General features: G+C 56.0%; 1 protein-coding gene across 7 annotated transcripts; it reads right to left on the bottom strand.

The window, feature by feature from the left end:
- Nucleotides 1-315: 315 nt before the first annotated feature.
- USP2 (ubiquitin specific peptidase 2) lies at nucleotides 316-27,248 on the bottom strand. 7 transcript variants are annotated; one of them, XM_081155005.1, is made up of 14 exons: nucleotides 27,132-27,216; nucleotides 17,795-18,612; nucleotides 17,372-17,557; nucleotides 4,897-4,947; nucleotides 4,348-4,471; nucleotides 4,033-4,144; nucleotides 3,823-3,933; nucleotides 3,590-3,654; nucleotides 3,296-3,399; nucleotides 3,132-3,212; nucleotides 2,925-3,003; nucleotides 2,610-2,717; nucleotides 2,323-2,443; nucleotides 316-2,049 (listed from the first exon to the last, which is right to left on the bottom strand). In XM_081155005.1, exons 2-14 carry the CDS (start codon nucleotides 18,569-18,571, stop codon nucleotides 1,962-1,964), a joined length of 2,007 nt encoding a protein of 668 aa, XP_081011131.1. In that variant the 5' UTR covers nucleotides 18,572-18,612; nucleotides 27,132-27,216; the 3' UTR covers nucleotides 316-1,961. The 7 variants fall into 7 exon arrangements, with proteins under 7 accessions (XP_081011131.1, XP_081011132.1, XP_081011130.1 ...); XM_081155006.1 differs by lacking the exon at nucleotides 27,132-27,216 and adding an exon at nucleotides 26,217-26,306; XM_081155004.1 differs by lacking the exon at nucleotides 27,132-27,216 and adding an exon at nucleotides 24,633-24,741.
- Between the last annotated feature and the right edge of the window lie 399 nt (nucleotides 27,249-27,647).

Raw genomic sequence — 27,647 nt, 5'->3', positions numbered from 1 at the left:
TGCCCTTGTTCTTTGGAGATGCATGCTAATATGTTTAGAAATGGTGATGATGCCTCACCCCTTGTTTTGCTCAAAATAATAATATATAAACAAGTGTGGCATTTAAAACACCAATAAATGTTTATCCAGATAAATACAGTGTTCAAAATGTGTACTAGTTAAGCTTTTTAATAGAAAAGTTTAAAAAGTGGGTTAATTTTCCTCCCAGAACTTGAAATTTATATGGTTGAAGCAGGAATATATTTGGCCACTAAATATGCTAGGAGCACTTCTTGAGTTCAAACCCTCTCAAATCAAGATTCCATCACGTACCAATGTATTTCTCAAAGCTATTATTTATTCTGTACAAGGTTCCACTGTACATCAGATGTTCTACTCTTGCTTACACAGTAAACACATGTACACCAGCCCTTTGGCTCAGGCTCACAGGTCTTTCCTGGAGAAGGGTGTCAGGCCAGTTAACTCGGGGTGTTTCTCTGATGCCTCGTCCTGGGAGTACTGGAAAGCTCCAGGCTCCGAGGGGCACAAGCCAGGTCAGCTGTGTGGTGCGAAGAGCTCCATGCAGAGCTCCTTGCCTTGACGCTGAGCAGCTTCACTCCCTGGGTCAGTACGGAAGTTTGCCCAACTACTTAGAGCAAAAATCATGCACATGGGAAAAAATCATTGGGCTGAGGCAAGATGTCTCAAAACACTCAGATGCCAGCTCCCAGGGCAGGACTGAAGACTGATGCCAAGGGGAGCTGAAGGGCAGCATGGGCATCCCTGAGAAACTCAGTCAGGAGGCTCTGAGAAGGTGGGGGTGGGGGAAGGAGGGTCAGGGAGAAAAAGCATGTTAAGAGGGAATAAATTAAAGGTGAGAGAAGCTCTAGGGGTAAGAGGCTTGTGCTATCCTTCAAACAGCTGGGGAGTAGACCAGGGGTGGGTTAGAGGAAGCGGGCAGGAAGACTGTGATACCTGTAAGAAATATCCTTCTACCTACTTTCCTTTTCATCTCACTGCAATGCAGACAAGCCGGGGCGAAGGGCATAACCCCTATCTCCTCCAGCCAGTCTGAACACGGCATGGGGAAAAGGGAAGCGGCGGAGGGATATTTCAGGGAGGGATAGTTACCCCCTGGTCCCCAAATGCTATAAGGCACAATTCTTAGAGGCAAGTAGATTCCATCCAAAACATTAAAAAAAAAGGAAAAAAACAACAAAAACCCTAAAAACAAAAAACCAAAACTTGTTAGATCCCAGGTCTACTGTGGCTGTGCTTGGGGAGAGACAACAGCTACCTAGCACATGGGGCCAGCATTAGAAAAGGTATATCTGAAGAGTTAAAAAACAACTGAACAGCACATCTTAGCTGTGAAGAGGTGTGGAGAGTATCTCCAGTCTGAAAACTTTAGTTAGGGTCATTAAAAAAAACTGGGCTTTTAAAAACCAAAAACAACTTTTTTCAAAGATGTCCCCTGGTCTGCTCCCCTGGAGTTAGCAGCGTTGAGGGCTCTTGGCTCATGGGTGTTCTTCTTGCTTCTGGGCCAGGGAGCAGGGTCGAGGCTCAGGCGCGGCTTCCAGGCAGCAATCCTCCCAGCAGGCTCCAGAGGGCGCTGTCTTCTTGGGAGGAGCGGGGTGGAGTGGGCAGCAGCGGGTGAGGCCCTCCTCCCCACACACGGCCGTTTGTTACACTCAAGAAAAAACCACAAGCTTAAAAATGCAAACAAGAGAAGCCGAGGGGCACTGTGCTGGCTCTGGTCTCCATGTCCTGCTGATCTTCACTGCCAGGTGTGGCTCAGGACCACCTGGCTCCCGGCTCCAGACCCAGACCAGGCTGCAGCGACTCCTGCTCGGCAGCTTTAGTTTACTTTATTTTTCTCTTATTTGTCAGTTTTTTTGTTTTTTTTTTTTGTTTTTTTTTTAAAAAAACTTAGGGTGTGGGGCCACCATGGGGAAGGGAGAAAGGTATGTAGCTCTTTGCTGCTACATACGGGAGGGTGGACTGGCCAATTCGTAGAAGAGCAAATAGGCGTCACTGGTGCGCACTTGGCTGGAGGACATGGGTGTGACACTGTGGAGAGAGCAGGTAGAAGTCAGAGCCCTGGTGAGGGGCTGTCGGGGCAGAGCTGAGTGGCTGAGGGAGGGTGAGGGCCGGTCTCTAATCTCCCTAGTATACACCCAGGGCCAACCTCTTCTGTTGTCTTCTAGAGTCTTCAAGTGGGCAGTAGATGTGTTACATGGCTTTCTGGCTCTGACCTTTTCTGTCCAGTCAAGGCGGAAGCCACACCAATGGGTCAGCACAGGTGTGTGACAGCGGGAGGCCTGTCTGTGATGTCTGTCTCACCTGGAGTCATTGAAAGTGTGCCATTCGCCTGTCGCTGGGCTCCGGCAGTAGGCTGTATAATGGCCGCCCATGGTGGTTCCGGAGTGATTAGACACAGCATACAGGTTGTAAACAGCATGGTCTGAGGAGGAAATACAAGGTTTTCGAGCCCGAGGCACTCCCTCACTCTCCTGCCCCCGCTCCCAGTTTTGAAGACTCACCCCTGTGCAGCATCCCTGCCCCTTGGCCCCGCCCCCACACCTCAGACACTTGTGCCTTGGGCTCTATGTCCTGCGGAAAATACTCACTGGTGTTTTCTGAAGCAAATTCTCTCAAGTCCAGGTCTCTCAGTGGGAAACTCACAAATGTTGTGAGCTTGCTGGTACGTATCCTGGATTCTGAGAACCGTTTCAGATCTGGAATTGATGTGCATTAAGGACAGACAGTGTGGCAAGAGCAGGTGCACAGCAAGGGGCTGGGCCCTGAGAGGGGGGCGCCCCTCTGGGAACAAGAGCAAATGAGAAAAGAAAGGCTTTTTCCTACTCTGTGGGCCTTCACCTTGGCCCCTTGTCATCAGTCTCTCTCTAATGTCAAGTCTCTGACTTAATGGATCTTAAGGATACGAAGCACCAAAATCTTTGGGAACCTCTGGATGGAGAACTTCTTTATACACCGTTTTCTGGCTCGGCAGCGACAGCATGTCTGAAAGACGTGACAAACAGAACTGGAGAGGAGAGGACTGTGAGCCCAGCACCTCCTAGCTGACCTGCTGGGGGCAGCGTTTTCGCAGGGAGCTCTCTTGGGAGCTGCTGTCAGGAAGGGTGACTTACAGGCTTCTCGTCACCATCAAGCACGTCCTCTTTGGTGAAGAGCCGCATACAGTCCGTTAAAGTCACCTCAGGATAACCCCGCTGAGAGAAAAGTAATGGCCAGAGGTCAACAGCACCAAAGGTTACAGTGGGAGTTCCAAAAGTGGGGCAACAGGGGCGCGTACCTTAGCAATGGGCAGTGAGAGGTCCCAGAAGGGATCAAAGACTGTAGAACAGTAACCACAGTCAGTACACGTCAGGGAGCTCTTCAGCTGCCCAACAAAGAGATCTGGGGAGAGGAGAGACGGTGCTTAAATGCAGGAAGTGAGCCCGCAGCTCCACATCTCCTTTCTCCCTGCTCCCGCCTCAGTCTCTGGACACTGGGCAGAAGAAGGGTTGTCTGGGAGAATGGTTCTTAGTTCTCAGGGCTTTTCACACTCTGCTTAGGCAAAGGCATGTAACGAAAAGCAGGCTCCTACCCCCGATCCGGCTGTCCTCCCGTTCGAGGTATCTCCTCCACATCTGCCGTCCCTTCTCGTCCTCCCTGGGGGCCAGAGGGGGACACCGGTCAGAGTTCAAACCACGATAAGTTTAGGGTTCTATCAATCTAATTCTTAACATTCAAAATTCTCCTCTCATTACCCCCAAAGCAACAGGGAAAAACCTCAAGTTCATAAAGTTTTGCTTCCCACAGGTCTCTCCTCTTACTTACGGCAGATGATCGAGGTTCTCGGGGTTGGACTTAGGCCTCACTGTTACTCGGTTTACCTCATTGTGGAGCCCATCCAGAAGAAAGCGAAGGAACTCCTGAGCATCCTGTTGACTGACCCCAAAGGAAAGAGAGTAAGCAATCCTCTTGTCCCAAGAAACTGCTGTTGCTGCCACCCCCCCCCCCGGGAAGACATGTCTGCCAGGCACTTACTTATAGCCAACAAAGCGCGGTGCATATCTCTGGATCTGGGTCTTGAACTCAGATGGGCTCACCACGTCATTGAGAGATGAAGTCCATATGGTCTGGATTAGTTTTGCAAACTCTATGAAAAGGAGAAGGTAGAGGGTGGAGGACAGGTGAGACCTTTTCTATAAGCAACTCCTAAATTAGAATCCCAGCAAAGAGTAGCCAAAGAAGGAAAGACAGGAGTGGTACATATAAAACACAACCACTGGTGCAGCAATAGTAGAGTAGGAAAGGTGTCCCAAGGGGAAGCAGGACTGTGTCGGTGGGTGGGTTCCTCACCTTCCATGAGGGCCGTGTGTGCATTGCTACTGTGGCTGAGATCCCGCATGTAGAGCCTCTGGAGGCAATAGTCTCTCAGCTCCCGGGTATTGCTCAGGCACTGCAGAATGGAGTTCATGAAGCACTGTGGGAGATGACCCAGAGCATCAGGGGAAGCACCTCTACTTACTCAGTACCAAAGGCCCTTGGACTCATCTGCCTCAGAAATGAATCCTCCCTCAGCCTCAAGTTCCTTTCCTTGTAAGTGAAAGGGGCGAAATGAGGCAAATTCCCACTGCTGGCACAGGTGAAGTAGCTGGTTATTTACTACAGAGGTGCACAAGGGGTGTGGGTGAGCTGGACAGAAGTGGGTGGGATGTGACAGATGTCCTTGAGGAGAAAGATCCAGAAAAGGCTGACAGTTAAAAGGGCAACTCCCCTTTAGCAGTGCTTCCTGCTGTGGGCAGGGAGTAAGCTGGAGCCAGGAGGGGACTCTGGTTAGATTGTCCCAGTCTGGAGAGTAGGGGGTGGCCCCAGGAAAGAAGTGTAGGAAAGAAGGGAAGAACTTACCGTGTTCCCAAGGTTTCGAAGACCAGCCAGACCCTGGGCACTCTTAGAATTCTGTAAGCAATGAACATAGGGCACATGAGACTGAAGGCCAAGAGGCTGGCCTGTGCTAGGCTCTCATGCAACTCTGCCAGCTGGAGCCATGAGCACCAGGCCACACGTGTGACGCTCTCTTCAGCTTTAGTCTGCACACCCTGTAGGAAAGAGGACTGACAAATGCCTGCCATTTTCAATACACACAAAAATGCTCTTTAGGGCTTTGCTTTCTTTTATTGACTATGCATTCCCCCCATCTTTATGTTACTCTTCATTCTCTACCATATTGGAGAGTGGAGATTAGAACTAGAGACTAGAAATTCATATATTTGGGAACATATTTGACTCCTGGTCACAAGAAATTTCAGGTCCTAAATCCAGACACTATCTCAAATATCTGTATCCCCAGGTGTCTAATATATAAAGTGGTTGTCATAATAAGCACTTCAAGGAAGTCTTGAAGAGTTCAATGACAAAACATCTTAACTGAGTTTAGATATTTGGGGGGCAGGGAAAGAAATCAAGTCAACCTGTCATTATGACTGGCCAAAGACAGGTGGAATTCTTTCCAGGTGAGCTCAGCTCCTGAGGGCTGATTAAAGCCTGGGAGAATCCTCCCTGCCTGGCTCAGGTTTCAACATCCCGCCTGGCCACTGGCTGAGAGTCCTTGTGATGGCAGATTATGGGTGGCAGAGGCAAAGCAGCTGGCTGAAGGTGCCATTCCTGCTCTTGTCCCTGCTGTGGAGGTTGGTGAGGGGTCTGGAGAGAGAACAGGTGCCAGGTGGAGGACTCTGAGCATAGTTTGTCCAGGCCAATGGCTAATTCTGGCCCTACCTCCAAGGAACCAGAAAACCTTCAGGCTCAAAGGGTTAAAGCCATCTGGCCTGGCCCGCGTGGCTCAGCGGTTGAGCACTGACCTAGGATCCAGGAGATTGAGGTTTGATTCCCAGTCAGGGCACATGCCCGGGTTGTGGGCTCCATCCCCAGTAGGGGGCGTGCAGGAGGAAGCTGATCAATGACTCTCATCATTGGTGTTTCTCTCTCTCTCCCTCTCCCTTTCTCTCTCTGAAATCACTAAAAGATAAAAAAAGAAAAGAAGCCATGTGCAGATGAGTCTGCTGCCCGCCCTCTAAGAGAGGGGGCCTGGGAGCCAGCAACTCTGGAGCAACCCTGGCTGGGGCATGCTTAACCAGCTCAACCCTGATCAGAACAGGAGCCTGGAATAACTTAGCTAAAATTACTCATGCTCTGCCCTGGCCCAGTGGCTCAGCTGGTTGGAGCGTCATCCTGGACACCAAAAGGTTGTGGGTTCAATTCTCAGCCAGGGCACATATCTAGGTTGTGGGTTTGGTCCCCAGTCAGGGCGCGTATGGGTGGCAACCGATCGATGTGTCTGTCTGTCTGTCTGTCTTCCACTCTTGAAACATATCCGAAGGCGAAAATTTTAAAAAATATAAAAAAAATAACTCATGCTCTGTGCTGACAGTCCAAAACCCATGAGGCTGTCAACTCAAGGGGCTGGGGAGGGAAGAGGCAGGCTGAAGGAGGACTTTTCTCAGGAACTGACATGCTGAGCCCACAAGTGAGAGGATCCCTCCTCTTCAATTATCAGGTCTAACACTAGGGAAGAAAATATATCCAGAAGAGATATTTTCCATCAGCAGCGAGAGAGAAAAGCCTTTTGGCAGCAGGTGGGGGTGAGCATCCTTGAAGAACTTTGCCAGGACTAGCAGCATATGGTCCTGAACACAACATCTGAATCTTACATTTCTGAGTCTAAACTCTGATGTTCCAGTAAGAGGGCCACAACAGAAAGGATTCCCTGGACAAAGACCTTATCAGCATTTTCAGGTAGACCTGGAGAAGGACTCCCCTGGGGCGCAACAAAAATATTGCAGGAGCCTCTGTGTTGCATATAGGAAGCTACACATTAAAGCCCACCCACGAAGAATACCCTCTCACACCTATTTCTGCGGGTGCTTTATTAGTTCTTACCCCCTGGGCCTCAGACAACATCTGTCTAAACGGGCTGTTGAAGCAAAGTAACTCTACCACTGGTGACCATGTAAATGTCCACCCACGTGGGCCCTCGCGGTAACGCAGAACCAGTGATGGGACAACAGGACAGTGGAGGTGTCTGTCTTCCTACTGAGGCACCGTGGTGTGGACATGTCAACTCTGAGCCAGCAGAGGGTCACGAAGAGCCTGTTGTCACCGTTACTTTTCTTGAGGTTCTAACCTTACTAATGGCCTGGTGGGTGGAGTGAAGTTCCTTTAAGGCATTGCTAGGACTCTTAGTTTTTTTGGGGGAATGTGGGGAATGTTGGGCCTTTCTCTAAAACTTCCTGAGTTCAAACCCACATGCCAATTTCTCAGCACTCTGTGTAGAAGGTGGGTGAATAGCAGGAGTCGGGGTGGGAGCAGAGGGGAGAGCAGGGCTGTTGTGTGCCCAGCAGATATTCCTCTGCCATGAATAGGCAATCAGGAGCTCCAGGGGAAGTCAGCACTTTCCATTCCAGAGAGGAACAAAATGTCCCAGGAGTGACCTTTCCTACGGGGAAAACAGCCCTACCTCAGGGCTGACAGGGAGAAGCTAGAGCTGCTGAAGCTGGAGGCCCTGCAAGCCAGCCTCTGGGCCGAGCAGGCGGGACTCCAGCTGGTACGCTGGGGCTGCGCGAGGAGCTGCGAAAGTCGGGAACTTCCTTCATATCAGCCACCAGCAAACCTAGTTTTGACTTAGTAGCAGCCACTGTTCCAGAAAGTAGATGCCACCTTCACAGTCAGCACACAGATCTGAGTCACCTTCAGGGAAGGAGCAGGGGGCTCGGGAGGAGCAGGGGAAAGGGCTGGGTCTGTCTTCACGCCCCAGACCCCGGGCAGGGCCTCCCTGCGAGCTCCACCTGCGCCGCGGCCCGAGTCCCCAGCAGCCAGGCGCCCGGGGGCGGCGGCGGCCCACGCGGGGGCTGCGGCCTGTTACGTAACCGCTGCCAGGCTCCGGCCCCTTCCTCCTGCTCCCAGCGGGCAGTGCCCACCTTCACCCAGGCCTTCTCTAGGCTGGCTACTGCATTTGAGGGACCCACTGCCCACTGAGCAGACTGGAGAGGGAAGGAAAGCTGCTCTTTTCCACCCGCGGAAACTGCTCGCCCGTGACAGGCCTAAGGGTCCCTGCTCCCGACCTTTTGGGGTCGGGGCGTGGGGAGGCAGCCCCTTTCTGACCGCCTTCCCTGCTGGGCTCTGGCCTTGAGGAGTCACACCCGCGCAGCCCAGCGCGCCGCCGGCTCCCTCGCACGCCAAGAACTAGTCAAGGTTACGCTTTGCTGCACCTGTCCTGGTAGGTGCCAGGAATTAGAGCTCCAGTCACCGGGCGCCGCGGGTACGGGGCAGGGCGCGGGGTCAGGGCCTCAGCAGGGGAGGGGCCGAGAGAAGCGTGAGGTCACCTGGGGTGGGGGCATTCCCTGCCCGGAGACCCCGGGGAGGGACGGGTGGGGGCTGGGAAGAACCCGTCCCCCGGCGGAGGGCGCGCGGCGGGCTCAGGGCGGGGCAGAGGTGGGCGTCCCGGGGGTGGGCGGAAACCCGGGCCCTCCGCGTGGGGGTCCCCGAAAGGAGCGCCGCGTACCTTGGCTTTGTTGAGCAGGAGCCCCACGAAGGTGGAGAGCAGCAGGGAAGGGGAGAGAGGGGAGCGTGGCCGCAGCTCCTTGGCGAGGGCGGGGAAGGGGGCGGCGGGGGGCTCCTCCGGCAGGGTCACCGTGTACGAGGTGCGCATGCCGGGGGTCGGGCGGCGGGCTCCGCCCACGCCTAACGTAGGCAAAAGGGGCGCGGGGGGCACCGCGCGGTCCCACAGCCCGACGCCCAGGTCGGCGGGGCCGCCCCAGACCCGTCCGCCGTGCCCGTCGGTAACCGCTACGGCGGGCCAGCCGCGCGCTCCCCGGCCTCAACCTCCCGGGCGCGCGCCGCCAACCGCCCCGGCACCGGCTCCGAGCCCCAGCCGACTGGCGGCTCCCCCGGCGCCTCGGGCCCCGCGACGTCAGCGCCCGGGCGGAGCCCGCCCCGCCCCCTCCTCTCCCCTCCGCCCCGCCCCCTCCTCTCCCCTCCGCCCCGCCGCCTCCTCTCCTCTTCTGTCCCCCTCCCCTCCTCTCCCCTTCTGTCCCCCTCCCCTCCTGTCCTCTTCTCCGTCCCGCCCCTTTCTCTCCCCTTCTGTCCCCCCCTTCCCCTCCTGTCCTCTTCTCCGCCCCGCCCCTTTCTCTCCCCTTCTGTCCCCCCCTTCCCCTCCTGTCCTCTTCTCCGCCCCGCCCCTTCTCCCCGCCCACCAGAGAGGCCACCGTGCTGCCCCCTCCCGCGTCTCGCTGGGGTCCCCGGACGACCCCAGCCCGCCCCGGAGACCTGCCACCCCCGGGGAGGGAAGGACGGGAGCGCGGAGCCCTGCACCAGCCTCAGGGTTGGGACTCAAGAAAATTGTCTTTGAGGCCCGCAGAGGACACCTCTCCAAGACCAAGTGCTAGCCGGTGAGCTTCCCTAAGGCGGCGTACAACTCCTAAATCGAGGGGGCTGCAGGTCGTTTTGAGAACCCGATGAAAGCTCTGTAGTTTCTTTGGGGAAAAATGCACTTACGCACAAACTTTGTACTGCATTCTGGGGGCACTCAGGCCTTCTGGGAGCCCAGCAGCCCAGTCTGAGGGTCCTGGGCCCCGGTGGAGGGGAGAGGTTTCCAAGGCTTCCAGACTCAGCACCCCTCCCCCCTCCAGTCCTGGTCTGGCCCATTATTGAGAGGCAGTGCCCATATTTTATAAGGTCCAATAGGTCACTGTCCCTTTTGGCCCTAGGTAAGAATATTTTCTGGCCTCTTCTCAATTTCTCAACTCCACCTCTCACACGATTTCAATTTTGATAGGTGTTTTGGAGGTGGGGGTAAGGTAAACAATGGTGGGGAAATGGTGCTCAGCTGCTGTGGGGCGAGGGTACCGCTCTGAGCCTAAGGGTGGCAGTGCTTGAAGATCAGAGGTCTGTGTGTTTTATTTGGTGCTCCACCCCCTCACCTATCAGGAACCCACACAGAATCTGCTTAGAGAAAGTATCTTGCCTGGGAACTTGCTATTTTTAGCCAGTATTTTTAGCATTTAAAAATACTCTGAGAGGCCAGTGTGTGCCATTACTCATCTGTGGTCTCCTTCTGTTCCTCTCTGCATGCTCATCTCCACATGTACACGCACTCTGCATACATGATTACGTAGGGAACATAGGGAATGTGTTCAGGACACATGTATGGCTGTACCCTAGGCCACCCACCAAACAGCAGTTTCATGCTAATGAGGGGAGTATAGAGGGTTGCCCCCACGTGTTCCAGCGGAGGTGGTGGGAGCAGTGGGCAGGAAGCAGGAGTTGCAAGGTCTTCTACTTGGTGATAAAAGAGGGTGCTAATGTTAGGAGGGGTGATCTCCACAGTCACTGTCCTCGCCCGGTGACCCAACTTGGCCCCTGAACAAAACACAACAGCCTTTTTCTGCACGTACCCTCCTTTCTAGCCACAGTCCTACATGGTCTGCAGCAATGCTTGCATCTATCACCTCACTCTTCTGCCCTGAAACATCAACAGCACATGACTCTCAAATCTGGTCCAGAGCTTCAGGTAGTCCTGTCTGTGAATCTGTCTGTCCTTAGGCTCCTTCCACTGTTACCACCCTCTCTCTTTTCTGATCCCTGATGCCAACCAACCTGCTCTTATTTCTCAGCACTTACCTTCTCTCACTTAAAAAAACAAAACTGCCACTGATGAAGTACTTTCTAAATGCCAGGTGCTGGCTAAGTGCTTTACATAAATTATTCCAGCCTTGGACAGTTTGGCTCAGTGGTCAGAGCGTCAGCCTGTGGACTAAAGGGTCCTGGGTTCGATTGTGACCAAGGGCATTATCTCGGTTGCAGGCTGGATCCCCGGCCCCGGTTGGGGCGTGTGTGGGAGGCTCTCTCTCTCTCCCTCCCTCCCTCCCACTCTCTGAAGAAGCAATGGGAAAATATCCTTGGGTGAGGAATAAAAAGATTATTCCAGTTAACTGCCACAATGACACAATGCATAGTAACTAGTGCCTCTGTTTTATAGATGAAGAACCTTACGCCCTGAGAGTTCAAATGATTTGCCAGGACTGCAAAGCCAATAAATGACAGTGTGGGGCTTTGAATCCAGACCTGTCCTACAGCAAAACTCATGCTTTTAACAACTAGAGGGAGATTTTGGCATGCCCTTGCTGGTCTCTGCTAACCACCTCCTTATAAACTCCACCTGGCTCTAAACACCCGTTATCGCACACCTCAGTCTGCTAGCATTCAGCTTACACTGTACTTTTATCTTAATTCATTTGTTTGTTTTACAGGTGTCTCCAAGACTCCTGTAAATGGTCTTAAATTGTGTTGATTGTGCCATCACACTGAAATCTCAAGGACAGGGTTGTGGGTTCTTAATAAATGGTGTTCTCATTTCTGAAAGGGGCCAGACCAGGCTCAGCAGGGCATCCAGGAAGTCCCACTGAGCCCAGTGGGTGGGGTGAGTCTGGGTTTGCATTTGATTTGGGTGCTGCAGGATGCAGTATCCAACAGGCACTCACCCGTTGGAGCATCGGGCCTGTCTCCCCATGACTTGAGCCAGCAATGTGACTACCGCAACCCCAGGACATCATAGCATTCTGCCGGCATGCTCTCTTCCTCTTTCCTGGGATACAGAAGGTTATGGGCATTGCCAGGGGCGGGAGTGGGGCAGATGGGGAAAGCTTTACATGGGAGCTCTTTGAGAAGTCTGGGAGGAGGGGAAAGAAGTCACACAGAGCAGCTCTGTACAACCAACAAAGAATGGTGGCTCCTTTCTCAACTAGCCAAACCCCCTTGAGACCCTTTCTCTTCAGTGCCTTTTTTTTCCTTAATTCTCACCTGAGGGTATGTTTTTCATTGATTCTAGAGACAGAGGAAGGGAGAGAGAAACATCGAAATATCGATGTGAGAGAGAAACATTGATTGGTTGCCTCAAGCACACACCTCAACTGGGAATTGAACCCTCAACCCTTCAGTGCACAGGAAGACTCTCTAACCACTAAGCCACACCAGCCAGGGCCAGGGCCATTTCTTGAAGTGGAATAAAGGATATACAGTCGGCCTCTTGTATCTGTGGTTTCACATCCATGAATTCAACTAACTTCAAATTAAAAATATTTTTAAAAAATGCCAGAAAGTTTCAAAAAGCAAAACTTGAATTTGCCCCATGCAGAGCACTCTGCTGAATCTACATGAATGAAGTGATGTGTAGGCAGACTCTGTATAGCCTATATACAAATAGAGGTTATGTGTAAATACGCCATTCTATATAAGGGATTGAGCATCAGTGGATTTTGGTATCCATGGGTGTGTGTGTGTGTGTATGTCTTGGAACCACTCCCCAGCAGATACTGAGGGATGACTGTAGTCTCCTGGGACCTGAATCTGGCTCTGGCTTTGTGACTATGACTCAAATACACTGACCTGATGTAAGCAGGGTTCATTCACGTAGTCTGAGACTGCCATTTCTCAGAGCCTGTGTTTGGCCTGCCTCCCTGCAGGATAAGTACTTTTCTTTACCTCGAATGCTTCCTGGCATGGATGGAGTATAAATAAAGTCAGAGTTAGCTCTGTGAGGGCGAGACTGAGTGTGTCCTGCTTCCTCAGGTCTTAGTGGGCTGCTTGGCCCAGGGCTTGGAAACACTGCTCAGGCCCAGGCAAATGCCTCAAACCAGTGGCCCTGCTCCTGCACACAGCTGCTCTTATGGCTACACACAGACAGACTGGTGGCCTGATTGACTGGTTGAAATGGTAGGGGTTCAGGGTCCTTGTTGGGGGCTGGGGTTTCAGTCCACAAGTGCCCTTGGGGAGGGAAGGCCAGTAGGAAGCTCTGCTTTCATGCATCACTCATACCCCAGGAGGCCAAAAGCTCTCCTTTGAGCCTCAGGGTAGTCTGGCCGGAACCAGCTAGATTCAAGAGGCCTGCGCACTTCCCTCTCTTGCTTATACCTCTGTTTAGGGCACCAGTCTTATGGATCCACTGAGGTTAGAGGGTGCAGGGGGCCACATGTACAGCTCTGGGCCCTGAACATGATGATGTTCATTTCTACAGCTGATGGTCAGTAGAGCAGCTCTTCCAGGGGCAGGGAACATTTTGCCAGGCTTGGATTAACTTCTGCATTGCTGAGCCTCACCCCAGTACCACATGAACTCAAAAGATATCCTGGGGTGGGGTTGGAGAAGGCGGCAGGGAGGATGGTGCTGGGCATTGACTGAGAAACAGCCTGTAAGGCAGCCCACAGCTGGTCTTCAAGGAATGGAGACCTGGGGGTCCTGGAGACTCTAACCACAAACCACAAACTGACTGACTTTCTTTCTGCACAGCTAGTATTGGTCCTGGCCATGAGTACCCCTCTGGCTTAAGGTCTCCTCTGCCTGACCTTCCCATGCTGTCAACACAGATTCAAGCCCTCAGGAAGTTCAGCCTCCTCAGTGTGGCTGACTGGGTGAGGACAGCCCCAGGGCCTCGGCAGCCAAGCTGCACAAACAGGACAGCAGGGATGCAGCTCAGTGGGGCTGGGCAAACAGTGAGAAGGCAGGGATGAGAGAGGAGGTCACACTTCTCACTCGGGAGCTTTAGGGCAGTCCTACCATCTTTAACTTGTACTCTTTGGAATACTGCCCACTCACTGCATGGCAGCAGTTAAGTCCAAAGTCCCGCTCAAGAGAAAAATCACATGACCTCAGTTTATGTAATCTCCCCCTTACTGAACAGCTGGGACCCAGAGTTTCAAGAGGTGAGTCAGCAGCCCCAAGGGCAAATAGGAGCCAGGTAACCATAGGATCCAGGTACCTTAGGTTCCCAGACCTTTTGCTCCTCGCAATAGATTCCCAGAGCAGAGGGCAAGGGTGTGGAAGAGCCTGCATGGAGGGGGAACAGGCTGAGCTTCAGTCCCTGGCTCTGTGTCTGAACAGTAGGTGCCTGGCCTGCGACTGCTCTGGAGGGCCCGGGCCAGCCCCCAGCTCTTCTTGGTGATAGGAGAGGGTGGCCAGAGCAGGGCAGGGAGAAGACAGAGCTGAGGCTGGCAGGCAGAATGCCAGGGCTGGGGAGGGAGCAGCCTGAGGGGGTGGAGTGGAGGATTAGGATGGATTGTAGGGTTAAAGCGCAGCCCTGGCAGAGCTCAGTGGGAACAGCTTGTCCTTAGGCTCAGGGAACAGGAGAGGTGGGGCAGGAGAGGTGGGAACAGGGGTTGGGTGCTTGGGCTCTGGGTTCTCTGCAGGACCAACCCACCTGGCTTAGAGTCCCCCACTGGGGGTAGTGAAAGCTTTTTCTTCTCATTTTTAAAAAAATACCAATTTGAATCATCACATCCTTCCTCTCCAGTGTGTCTGCATTTTAAATGGAAGGTAGAGCCTGGGGCAGCACTCACTATCCTAGGCTGAGCTGCACTCCATGGACCGGCATTTTGTTGGTGCTCATGCAAGCGTGGGCCTTACTCGGAATTTCTTCCCCCTCCACCAGTGCTCAGCTGAGTCTGATATTCCAGGTCCATGCTGTCTGCTACTGTGAGTGAGCATGAGTCTGGTTAGAACTGCTGTACCCTGCCTGGGGCCTGCTTTTGACCTCCCTGGATGAATGGCAACTGTAGTGAAGCCAGCTGCCCCGGGGGCCCCTGGGGAGCCAGGTCAGGCTGGATCCTGCCACTGGATGGACTTTCTCACCTTTTTCCCTCCCAAGGCTGCTCCCTCCCCACTCCATGGACCTGCCAAACTCTCCACTTCTATCACCTTTCTCCCTAGGTTCCCAGGAGTCTTCCTTAGCTTTGCACTGGCCTCAGACTCCTCCACAGCCATTATTTGCTTTCAGCTGGGACATCCCTGTGAGGTGGGCAGGACAGGTGTGACCATTCCCTTTTATCGATGAGGAAACAGCTTAGAAGAGAGGTGTCCAAGGTAAAGAGGCAAACTGTTCCCCCAGCAGGCACGGCCCAGCCACAGGAGACCTCTCCCTTTCCCACTACCCAGGACACTTGAAAACAACGAGGGCTGTCTCCTATTGCAACTATTTTAAGAACTTATTTTCCCACGTTAAACAGGAATGCACTGAGGGAGGGGACCAGGCTCACACATCTCTTGCCTCTTGGAAGGGTGTAAGGAGGACAATCATTCATTGGACGCCTACTACATGCCAGGCCCTTTCACACACAACCTTCGATTCCTCATGATAATCTAGGAAGAGGAAACAGGTTCCGAAGGTAAGGAATTTCTCTGTGGTTACACTGCTAGTAAGCTGAGCACCGTGAAATGAATGAACAAGGAGGTCAGATCCCTAAATACAGATGTGAATGGAAACCGGAGTCAGTTTTAGAAAGAAGTGGCCCAGGCCCCATGAGTGGGGTTGTTCTCATCTCAGCAAAAGGCGGTCAACTCCAGGAAGTGAGGATGAGAGTGGTGAAGAGGGGATGCGGTTAAATCCGGGTATCACCACTGACCCATTAGGGGCCTTTCCTCGTGGCAGTATCTCCTGGAGCCTAAGCACAGAGTGGAGCACTGGCTCAGTTGTAGGACGTATTGGCATTACCTAAGTGTCCTGTGAGTTTCTGGAAGGGTAGGAGGGATGTTAGGGTGGCTAAGTGGGCCTCAAGGCAATTGGCCACTCCCCTGAGGTCCTGTCTCAAAACTCCCCTCACCCTGCCCTGGGGGTGAAGGGTGTGGGGCTGGTGTCCACTTTGGATGGGATAGAGGGCAGCAGACTCCAGGGAGGTTTGGGATATGCCTGTGTGGGAATGAGGCAGAGTCCCAATGGAGCCTCACCCCCCAGAAAAGGAGGAGACCCTGCTCTCTCATGATTGGGCTGAGGGTGGATCTCTACTTTATCTGTGAAGAGGTTTTCAAGCTGCAGGGTCCTTACAGGTGACCTGAGGAGCTTGTAGAAAGGCTAGATTCCTAGGCACTACCCCTAGAGAATTTGATTCAGGGGACCCAGGTGGGGTCCAGGCCCCTGAATTGTTAAGCCCTGCAGGTGATTCTGACCCCATTTTGAGGAACACTGCATACCATAATAAAACCCTTCTCTTCAGAGCAAAGTGGGGAGAGCCCCAGAGCCGCTTTCTAGTTGCCCCTGAGATGAGCAGCACCCGACATGCCCCAGTGAGTGAGTCATGCTCCCACCAAGCACACGCTTCTCTGAGAGCACACACCTGTCTCCCGGTCAGCTCTGTTCCCCATTCCTCTTCTACACTCGCCCTCCAGTGTAGCCAACTCTGCACTTTCTGGGTCTGAATGTTCTGGCAGGCACAAGCTTTTGTATTTCCCATGGCACTTCAGACAGCTCCCAAGGCCAAGACTCTCTAGGTAATGTTCTCAAATTGTCCTCTCAAGACCTTGTTATTCCAAGCTTCTAGGTCTATGACCCAAGCCCCGCCACCATCCTGCAATCCAGCTCCACTTATCTGGACAAGCCCACTAAGCACTTCTTATTGTGACACAGCTATATTTTAAAAAAGGCACATGTCCTAGGAGTACAGGAAGGGCACATAAAGGAGACATAACACCTAACTCTCCTGCCCATATGCTAGCTGTCCATCTATTCACCCATCTACCCATCCACCCATCTATCCATTCACCCACCCACCCATCCACTCATCTACCTATCTACCCATCCATCCAACTACCCACCCACACATCTACTCATCTACCTATCTACCCATCCATCCATCCATCCATCCATCCATCCATCCATCCACCCACCCACCCATCCATCCATCCATCCATCCATCCATCCATCCATCCATCCATCCATCCACCCACTCATCTATCCATCCATCCATCCATCCATCCATCCATCCATCCATCCATCCATCCATCCACCCACCCTCCCGTCCACTCATCTACTCATCTACCTATCTACCCATCCACTCATCCGCCCATCCATTCACTCATCTACCCACTCACCATCCATACATGCAGTCAGCAGGCCAGCTGAGTTGTGTGCTGCTCTAGGTACATGGTGAGGGATCTAGAGATATCATTTCTTTCTCATCCTCAGAGCCACCTAATGGGTTACCAACAACTACAGAAAAGACAGGATGTAGTCTGTGCGCAAGAAACGTTTGCTCAGGGATTAGATGCAAGTAAGACCATGCCAGGCCCTGCTCAGTCTCCAGAAGAGCCTCTGCCTTCATTCCAGCCAGGAAGGACTAGAATATAGAGATATTAGTTTGTCTAAAGCCCTAGGTAAAAATTTCTTCAAAGCCACATGAGAAGGACTGTTGTCTAGGCACCCTGGTCCTGAGCCAGCCAGTGTCAATCAGAGGAGCGCCCCTCTTCCCCCGTGACTAGGCCCAGTTGCTAAGTGGGGTCTCCAGGCTGGGAAGTGAAAGCCTGAGCAGGAGAGGAGATGCAGCCCGAGCACAGAGGCCTCTCTTACCACAGGGAACACTGGTGGTCTGGGGGCCTCAGCATCCAGCCCAGGATGGGACAGGGCCTGAGTAGGACCCTGGCATGTTGGGTGGAAAAGTAGAGGGTAAGAATTGCAGTGTATGTGGGGGTATCTGAGCATTTCCGGGAGCACTGCTGGACCGTCGTCAAGGGCACAGGTCCTGAAGTGGGTTTCCTGGGGAGAGTGGGAAAGCCTCTGAGCAGGGAGCGAGCCACCAGAGCATCAACCATGCCTAGGTGACTTCCCTGGCTTGTCCCCACTGGGGCTGTAGGAGCAGCTGCCATGAGATTCGGGAAGAAAACCACTGCTTTCAGTCAGCAGTAGAGTTGGGAGTCCTTCCTTCCACCTGTCTCTTCTACATCAGTGGCTGCCTCCCCAGCCCATCACTGGGTCCCCAAGGGGCAAACTCACCATGGTGTCTCGCCCTGGGGAGCTGGAGCAGCTGGGCCCAGGGGCCTGGCCCTTACCCTTCTCCCACAGAGTGTAACGGCCACTGGGTCGGTAGGTGGGGCTGAGGACTTCAGGGACTCGTGAGGGAGGGGCCTGGGTGAGGCCCTGAGGTGTGCTGCTCTTGCAACCATAGTTCTCCAGGTAGTCGGCCAGGTACTCCGAGCGGCTGGCTGCCTGGTAGAGCCCCTGCAGGGCACACAGCTCCTTGCGTGTACGGGCCAGCATGGGGCTGCGGCCCAGGTGCCCAGGGTCTATCCGGTAGCTATCTGAGGTCCGTAGGCTGGAGAAATCCCTGGCCAGGTCTAACTGACTGTTCGACTTCTTCTGGGTCAGGGTTATCCCCTGGCTGCGGGCATTCATGGGCAGGTAGCTGAGGGAGCTGTTGGTTACTCCATAAGGGAATACACTGCCCCCGCTGAGTCCACTCCCTGTGGGCCGCTCAGTGCCCCGAGTCTGGCTCTCTGCCTTCTTACCACCCCCGATGATGTCTGGTCTCAGCAGGGGGCGGCCCCTGTCGTAGTCCAGGATGGAGGAGGGGCCATAGGTACTGGGCCGAGTGAGGGAGCTGGCTGGGGGCCCTGGTTTGAAACCACGCTTCTCCCTCTCCAGGAAGGAGGCGGCCAGGTTGGCCCCGTAGGAAGACGGGGTGTAGGTGCCATAGCCTGATTTGGCGTAAGGGGCATCTGTGTAGCGGGCCGATTCTGTGTAGCGCTTCAGCGTGGAGGAGAGCTGGGACATCCTTCAGGGCTGCACTCCGTGGGGACTGGGAGCTGCATGGGCTGAAAGACAAGGAAAGCAGTCGTTAGAGGGCCCTGACAGATGTCGGGCTTCTACTGTATCTGCTCTCCATCCCCAGCTGGCCAGAACCTTAGATCTCAACCAGGGACCACACAGTCCATTTCCAAAGGGGCCAGCCTGCCGCGGAAAACCATGCCTCTCGTGTGGGTCCACACATGTCCATGCGTTCACACCTCACCAAGAGCGCAGAGGTGATGGCCTCCATACAGCACACAGGGCAGTCAGTCTCAGCACATCCTGGCACCTCTGAGTACTCCCCTTAGGGCCCCACACATGCAAGCGGCACTGCCCTCCCTCTGCAGCCCTCCAAGTCCCACACAGTCTTCCACCCAGATCCCATCAGCTTCTCAGCTTCTGCAGAGACTCCCCAGCTAGAGAGATGTCCCTGTCCTCACCCTCTGGACTAAGAACACTGGACAGTTTAAGAGTGAAGACCATTCCACTCCCTTCTGACTTATGGGATGAGTAGGAGTCTCTTTGGAACCATCAACTGTCTGAGTGGGAGTGACCTGAGGATCATTTGGTCAGATTCCTGGTGAGGAAAAGGGAGCTCATGAGAGGAAGTAATAGGGCTGGGGGAAGGTGGAGGGTAGTGAGCATGTGGCAGAGAGGGGGCTTGACCTTGGTCTCTGGACCCCACTCCAGAGTTCTTCCCCAGACATGGGCACTGCCCTGTCACTGAGCGAAACCTCTGTTCTAAGTGGGGCGGGGGCACTGTGGCCTTCCAGGAGCTTCCCTGCCAACACCCATCCCACTGCTCAGGGTGATGAACCTGCACTGGGGCTCCCCTAGAGGCTGAAACTCTGAACTGCAGGCAGCACACCCTGTGCCCACCCTAAGTCCTCACAACTGGGGTGGAGCTGGTGAAAGAACACAGTATCTGAACTAAGGAGTTTTGAGGGCCCTAAAGGGTGATCCATTTTAATCTCCCTGGTGTGCGGATGGAAAACGTGACACTGGTTTGCCCAGGGTCACACACTAGCAGAGCCAGGATTGGAATTCAGGTCTTTCGGATTTCCAGCCCAGTGCGCTTTACTTGATTCACCCCTCCCCATCGAATTTAGGCTCACTTGGGGACTCCCAGAGTCCCTCCTAACCCTAAGAGCACAGGGGTCATCTACAATGGAGCTGGAGGCGCAGATGCTATGGAAAGAGTAGCAGGTAGGACCAGGCCCCTTCACGAGGGCCATCAGGGGCCCTTGGGAGTGGGGGGGCAGAGTCCCCCAGGACTCTCAGAGTAGTGTGTGCAGGGGCTGTTTTTGATGTGCTCTGTGACTGGCTCGGTGATTCTGTCCTAGTCATTTAACCTCTCCAAGCTCCAATTTTCTCACCTGTAAAGTGATAACACATCATCATGATTCCTACCTCTCAGGGCTGCTGTGAAGAATGAGTGAGATGATAACATGGGAAAGCCCTCAGTAATGACCGGTCATTACCCCTCCCCCAGCCCCTGCCTGGAAGCCGCTCTACCTGCTCCTCCCTTTGTGGGCCTAGAAGAAGTAATGTCAGGGCAGGCTAGCTCCTTGGTGGAGCTAGCTCAAGGCTTCTGACCTCAGCCTTGAGCACCAAGGTTTCCCCTGCAGCCCCCAGTGAAATGAACTGATGAGCGGGCAGTGGCTTGGGAGGCCCACAGCCTGCCCCAGGCCGGCAGCTCGGCCCATCAGGGCAGAGAGGAGCTGGTGCCAAGCCCCACATGCCGAGCGCTTGGCAGAGAGCACTAGAAACTCAGTCCATGCAAGGCTTGGGATAGGTGTAAGGGTAGATCAACAGATGGCAACTTCCATAAAGGCCCTAGAACAAAACTTCTAAGACCCTGCCAGAGACCTCCAGCAATTTTCAGTCCAGGCTCACATCAGAAAAACCTGGTCCACATTTATTGTCCACCCTTTTCCCACCTGGCCCGGACCCCCTACCTTCATGTACACTCCCTTGCCCATTGCACTCCCACCTCCAGCACAACTTTCAGCTCTTTCTAGGGAAAGGTAACTATAGGAAGTCCTTATTCAGGGTTGGGGAAAACCACAAGCTTTCCTCGCATTTGCTTAACTTTCTGGGGTGCAGAGAAGGGAGAGAGTGAAAGCTGAGGGAGGCCAAGGGGACAGACAGACAGAGGCACAGGGGGCTGGGTGTGGGTCCAGTCTATTTCACTATTGATGAGAACTCCATCAATAATTCAAAGTCAAAGAAACTCCAGGTCTCAGGAGCTGGGCTCTGGGACACCTAGCGGCCAATCAGATACAACCCATCCCCTTCCACGAGTTCCAGCCTCCAGCCCAGGACGCCTCCCCCCCTCCCCCACACGAAGGCTCCCAGGGAATTGGTATTCTGCAGGCAGTGCCCAGAGCTTGTAGCTCATGACCTCTCCTGGCCCCGCTGATGATGCAGAAATTCTGCGGCCAAACAAGGTACAGCCTGAGCAGGGACAGACAGCTCTGGGACAGCTGATAAGTAGCCCTGGGAAGGGTTGTGGAGGCTGGAGGTAGAGCCACACCTTCTGGCCCAGAGTCCCAGGAGGGCTCCTAAATCTCTGCTTTCCTTTCTGTTCCAATCTGGTGGCAACTGACAGTGGTCTGCGCCCCACTCCTGGAAGCAGCCCTGGGGGAGGGGAGGGGTCATGCTCTCCCAAACAGCCTCCTGGAAGCTGCCTGTCAGCACTGACATCTGGCTTACAGTTCCCATGTCTGGAGAGAGGATCCCTATTGGAGCTGAGACCTTGAGCAAGTCTATCCACCCCTCCAGCCCCCCTCTCCTCTCCTCACCATGTTTCACTTTTGAGAAGAGTGCTAGTACCTTCCAGGTGAGCAGACAGCTTGGGCTGGTGCACCTTGGCATTACCTGGCACGGGCTGCATAACATACCATGGGGGGGAAACCAGGCCAGGGCCCTGGCAGTATCCTTGCTACACAAGCCAGGGACAGGACTGGCACTCACATGGCTAGGAGTCGTCTCGTTGCCACTGGAACAGCCTGAACTGAATGGCCCTTTCATGGGGCAGTGGGAGGCAAGCTGATTGGCTGGGACACCCCCCTCCCCATCCCTGCCCAGTGTGGGGCCCCTGCAGCCTGGCTCCTTTCACTGTTTACCCAGAGCTGGCAAGTACAGGCATGTGGCTCCAGGAGGTGCCTCCTGGGGTGCCAGCCTCAGATAGCAGGGGCAACAGCAGGGGCAGTCCACCTACCAAGCTCCTCCTCCCTGCCACCTTCACAGAGGTGCCTCCACCCTTCCCTGCTCTGCTTGAGTCTCCCTCCCTGTGCTCAGTTTCCCCCTCTTAGGAGGGGCAGCAACATTTCTCTGCACCGAGCATTCAGCTTCCTGATAGGACCATGAGCCAAGCACCATCGTCCCACCAGCAGGTATGAACACCTCTGGACCAGGCACCCTGCTGAGGACTTCACATGCAGCCTCAACTCTAACACTCAGCCTCGCCCGCCACATGCCTGGTGCTCTTCTGAGTACAGTGTCCCCAAAACCTTAGTGCAATTTTAAGCTTTAATTCTTTTGGAAGAATAAATGCCCTGCCCTGGCCGGTGTGGCTCCGTTGGTTGGGCATTGTCCGTGCACTATTTCTGGTCAGGGCACACGCCCACAGTTGTCTCTCGATCAGATCTCGGGTGGTGGGTGCAGGAGGCAGCCGATCAACGTGTCTCTCTTACGTCGATGTTCCTCTCTCTCTCTTCCTTCCACTCTCTCTGGAAAGCAATGGAAACAGTGTCCTCAGGTGAGGATAAAAAAACATTAAAATAGACAAGCCCTGGCTGGTTTGGCTCAGTGGTTAGAGCGTCAGCCCACGGACTGAAGGGTCCTGGGTTGGATTACGCCCCAGGGCACGGACCTCAGTTGTGGGCTTGATCCCTGGCCCTGGTAGGGTTGCGAGCGGAGGCAGCCAGTGTGTCTTTCTCACATCGATGTCTCTCTCTCCCCCTTCCACTTTTTCAGAGAAGCAATGGAAAAATATCCTCAGGTGAGGATTAAAAAAAATAGACAAGAAATTTAAATAATAAAGCATTTAGCATTTGTATTTTTGAAGTTATCAAAGCTTAAAACTTCACTAAGGGGGTAGATGCTGGGTGGAGGGGATCAATGGGGGAACAAGGGACATCTGTAATACTTTCAACAATAAAGATAAATTAAAAAAAAAACACAAACAACTTCGCTAAGACTTCTGGAACACCGCGATGAACTCATCTAGTCCTCACAGCCGCTCTGAGCAGGTGTATTAATCTGCCCATTTGCAGGTGAGGACACTGGGGTTTGTGGGAGTGATGTGGATTTCCCAGGGCCACACTGGGAAGAGTGGCAGAGCTGCACTGGGACCTGCGTTCTGTCCTCTTAACAACCACCCCGAACCTGATGCCCCACTTCACACTTCCCCGAGCTCTCCCTGAGCTGGCACAGAGTGGGAGACCTGTGGTACGAGGCTGGGGGTGGGGCATCCAGGCATCACTGTCTAGGCAATGGCATGGCAGGCCCTTCAGAGTTTCCACTGCAGGGGAATTAAAACGAAGTCAGGTGCAACCTGAGCCCCAGTACAATATTGATCGGCGGCAAGATGGTCTAGGAGGCCTCTATTTCACCTGCAGTGCCAAGCTCCGGCATGTCCCCCTAGCACTAGGGTCTAGCCCTGGCCATGGCCCTTGGCCCAAGGCCTGGTTATGGACATGTGCTCCAGCCTCCTACCCTTGCTGCAGCTTGGCTCACTCCCTAAGGTACCCAGACTAGGTGAGTCAGGGGTTAAAATGAAACCTATCCCCCAGGGGCAGCCAAACCCCTTGCAATCAGTCACTGTCATTTCCTGTTGCTCACGTGAAAGGTTCCCTAACCTGCCCAGCCAGGGGAGGACTTGCTCCCAAGGAATCCCAGGCACTCCTGGCATCCAGGGTAGGAGATGGGTAATGTCCCACATCCCAGCAGCCTTCCTGGCCCCTTGCTGCCCAGAGTTGCCCTGCTTTCTGGGGTGAAGGCATGCCAGCTTCTGTGGCCTAGTCATTGTCTAGATAGAAAGCCCAGAGCTGGGTTTCAGAGGCATGCCTCAACACGGTTCAGTCTTGTCCCTCCTGCCCAGGTGTCCAGGACAGGTGAGTGGGGAGAACCAGCTAGTCCTGCCAGGTGCTTGGAAACCTTCGCAGTGGTGATGTCAGAGCTTCCCACAGCCGCTTGCGAAGGAATAAGGCATTGCTGACACGCTTATGTGCTGACCTGAAGGGCAAAGCGGCTGAGAGGGGCCTTGTCACCCTTCACTACACTCGACCCTCACTCTTAGCTGCTCAGGCACTGTCTGGGCACAAGTGGCAACTTGTGAGTGTAAGGATGTCCTGGCTGGTGTGGAGGATGCGGGTGGAGCGCAGGACTGAGGTGGGGATATTTGTGCTCATTCACGTCAGGAGATCTGTCTATTCTCAGGTCTCCAGGAGCCTCAACCCGCCCCTCCTTCCCAGCCTGTCACTAGCAGCTCTATCTCTGAGGGGTAGCAGCCAGGGACCCACCAGTTTAGAGCCTAATAGTCTTACATGCCTTGACAGGGGGTCATCTAAGGGGATTTGGGTCCATTTCTGTCTCTGGCTCCTCATAGTTGCCCAAGGGCTGGGAGAAGGGCAGGAGAAGAGGTAAAACAAAGAGATTTAAGATTAGAGCGAGACTCCTGACAGGTTGAAAAGAAGAGCGTGGGCCCAGGGCAGTGTCTCTATTGGGTAATTCTTTGATTTGGGGTTGGGAGGGGGTAGGCATCTCTACACTTCAAAGAAAAGGCAACGGAAATGGGCCCCACGCAGTATTGAAATCCTTAGGTTCCCTTTCCAGCCACCTCTGGTGCCTCCTCCCCAGGGGTGCACAGCTTTCTCCTCCAGGACTCCATCCTTTCTGTCCTTGACCCCCCGGCCTTTGGTCTTGTCCACAGCACCCACCAGGCCTGGTGGAGCGGTCTCTCAAATGTTCCCCCAAGCAGTCCAGGGCCCTTTGTTCAGCGTCCCTGTGAAGCTCACCTATTAAAGGGGCAGCTACTAACCTGTGTTTAGGGGCAATGGACAGGATCTGGGGGCTTCTCCTTCCCAAGCTGGGCCGGGAGCGCAGTGGAGAGCCCGGAGGCTGGAGTATGACTCTGGGCTGGGTAATCCGGTGCTCAGGTTACAGACTCTGATATATATAGCATCTTATCTGACCTCACAGAGATGGCTAGCTAGCTCAACTCACTTGCATTCCAAGCCCAGGGAGAATTAAAGGGGCAGTGACAGGCCCTCCCTCAAGGGGCTGCCCTGTGGGCTGGTACCAGGCAAGGAGATCCAAGAGGACTCTTTGAATGGGGGTCATTTTGAAGTGGAACAGGGGAGATTCAAGGTGAAACAACTGGAAAGAGGGAAGCAGGATGGGGGATGGAAATGAGGCAAAATATGGAGAAGCCAGTGTCAGTCCCAGAGAAGCGGAGGGAGCCCCAGTGCTGTGCAGCCCCTTTGCCTGGAGGCAGAGAGGACCTCAGGAGGACAGTGGCACAGGCAGGGAGGGGCAGCAGAGACCAGCTCTCAGGTTTCCAGTCCAAACTCTTTGATAATGGACTTCTAGGCCTGGGCTTGGCCCCCGGTTCTTTCCCTTCCATGGGCTCTGAAACAGTGGGCAAGTCACATAAGCTGTCTGAACCGTAGCTATCTGTCCGTAAAACAGGAGCAGTGGTCATAACTGCAGTGCTCTCCCTCACAGCTGGTAGGGTCAAATAAAACATCTGTCAACTTCCTGGCGCGCAGTAAGGCTTCAATAAATAATAGTCATACTGAATACTCCACTTATTATAATTAGTGGTCGTCTTTTTCAGTAGCACCGCCCAGGTGAGACTTCTTAGGGAGAGAAGGGCCTCTGTGCTCCCCCCTCCGCGGCCCCTCCTCACGCCGGGACCGCCCTGCGCTTCCCGAGCTGGCGGGTGTCCCGTGACCCGCGCGGGCGAGGGGGCCGCTCTCCTCCCCGCGCTCCAGCCCCCCCCCCCCCCGCCGAGGGGCCGCTCCCCTCCCCAAGCTCCTGCGCCCTCCCCTCCCCCCCCAGCCGAGGGGCCGCTCTCCTCCCCAAGCTCCTGCGCCCCCCTCCCCCCCGCCGAGGGGCCGCTCTCCTCCCCAAGCTCCTGCGCCCCCCCCCCCCCGCCGAGGGGCCGCTCTCCTCCCCGCGCTCCAGCCCCCCCCCCCCGCCGAGGGGCCGCTCCCCTCCCCAAGCTCCTGCGCCCTCCCCTCCCCCCCCAGCCGAGGGGCCGCTCTCCTCCCCAAGCTCCTGCGCCCCCCCCCCCCCCCGCCGAGGGGCCGCTCTCCTCCCCAAGCTCCAGCCCCACCCCCGCCGAGGGGTCGCTCCCCTCCCCAAGCTCCTGCGCCCTCCCCTCCCCCCCCAGCCGAGGGGCCGCTCCCCTCCCCAAGCTCCTGCGCCCTCCCCTTCCCCCCCAGCCGAGGGGTCGCTCCCCTCCCCAAGCTCCTGCGCCCCCGCCCCCCCCCGCCGAGGGGGCCGCTCCCCTCCCCGCGCTCCTGCCCCCCCCCCCGCCGAGGGGGGCCGCCCACTGGGCTCCTTCCTCCTTTGCCTAGAACAATGCAGCCAGCGCCCTGCTCTGGGGGCTCCACGCTACCTGAGGGGTGCTCAGTGCTCAGGCCACGGAGCTGGGCCGGCAGGGTCACGGAAGGCGCGGTCCTCAGCCTCGCAGGCCGGGTGCCCTCGGTGGCTCCGTCTGTTCCTCGACGGCTCCTCCCGGGACTGGGCTCCCCAGGCGGTGCCTCCCGCTCCGCAGACGCAGCTGACTCAGGGGGTGCTGGCGATGCGCCCCGGGACGCCCTGGCCCGCCCGCATTCCAGCCCTGTGGTCACTCCCGCGCGGCACGCATCTGCAGGGTCAGGGGGGCGGGCGCCCCGACCCCAGCTCAGTCGGCGGCCTTTCCCCCACTTCACGGGGCCCAACTCGGGGGCCTTTCTCGGGCGCATGGCCGGGGCGGGGCGCGTCACCGGTCCCCACCAGCCCATCCTAGAGCGGCCGGGCCGGGCCTCGAGAGCGGCTGGCGCGGCGGCCGGGCGCCCCGGGCAGTTACCTTGGGGCGCCCCCCCTCCCCGCCCGCTGCTGTTTCGAGGTGGCCGAGAATTTCAGAGGCGCCCCTGCCTGGCTGGGAGGGGAAACCTCCGTTTCCACTCAGCCGCTGCCCTCCCGCCGCCCTGCTCCCTTTGGAAACTGACGGGGCAGCAGCCCCCCCGGAGCTTCAAGGCGGAGTCAGCGGGCCGCGCGCGGGAGGGGCTCGTGTCCCGCGGCGCTCGGGCCACCGGGCGCGCGGCCGGGACCGGCCCGCGACGCGCATCTCCTCAGAGCCCGGTCGGCGCGCCCCCGGCGCCCGGCTCCCCCGCGGCCCGCGGCCCCGCGTACACGGCGCCCGCGGCCGGAGTCCCCCGCGCGCCCCCGCGTCCAGCGCCCGTCCCGCCGGGCGCGCCCACCCCGCGCTGTCCGAGCCTCTGGGCGCTGCCCTCCGCCCCCTGCCCCGGCCGCCGACGGGGGCACGTACCCGCTTCTCCGGGGTGGGACGAGCCGCGCCGGGCGCCGGCATGGAGCTGCGGGAGCGCCCGCCGGGGTCCCGCGGCGCCGAGCGCGCGGCTGACGCTGGGGGCGCCCGGCCTCGCCTGGCGGCCGCCTCTCCCCGCCTCCGCCCGGGGCCCGGAAGGGACCTCGCGGGAGACGGGCGCCCCCCGGCGGGCAGCCGCCTCATTGCGCCGGCGGGCGCGGCCGCGCCGCTCGGTCCATTGTGGCGTCGGGGCCCCGCAGGTCCCCAGCGCCGCGAGGCGCCCGAGCCGGCCGAGCCCCGGGGCCGCGGGGGGGCGTGGGGAGGGGCTCACGGGGGCGCCGACCCTGCGCCTGGGCACACGCGGCGGCCCTGGCCTCAGCCTCCTCCTTCCCTGGAGCGGACAGGCCCGGCTCCTTTCACTGGCGGACCCGTGACGGGTGCGGCGCCCGAGCCCGGGGCGGGCAGGGGGCGCCGCGGCGCGGGGCCGGGGGGACGCTGCGTTCCCGCCGCTCCCGCTCT

Source organism: Miniopterus schreibersii, assembly GCF_964146895.1.
Source record: "Miniopterus schreibersii genome assembly, chromosome: 12".
Lineage (NCBI taxonomy): Eukaryota > Metazoa > Chordata > Mammalia > Chiroptera > Miniopteridae > Miniopterus > Miniopterus schreibersii.
The sequence above is the reverse complement of the archived record's forward strand: the minus strand, read 5'-3'. Positions and strand labels throughout refer to the sequence as shown.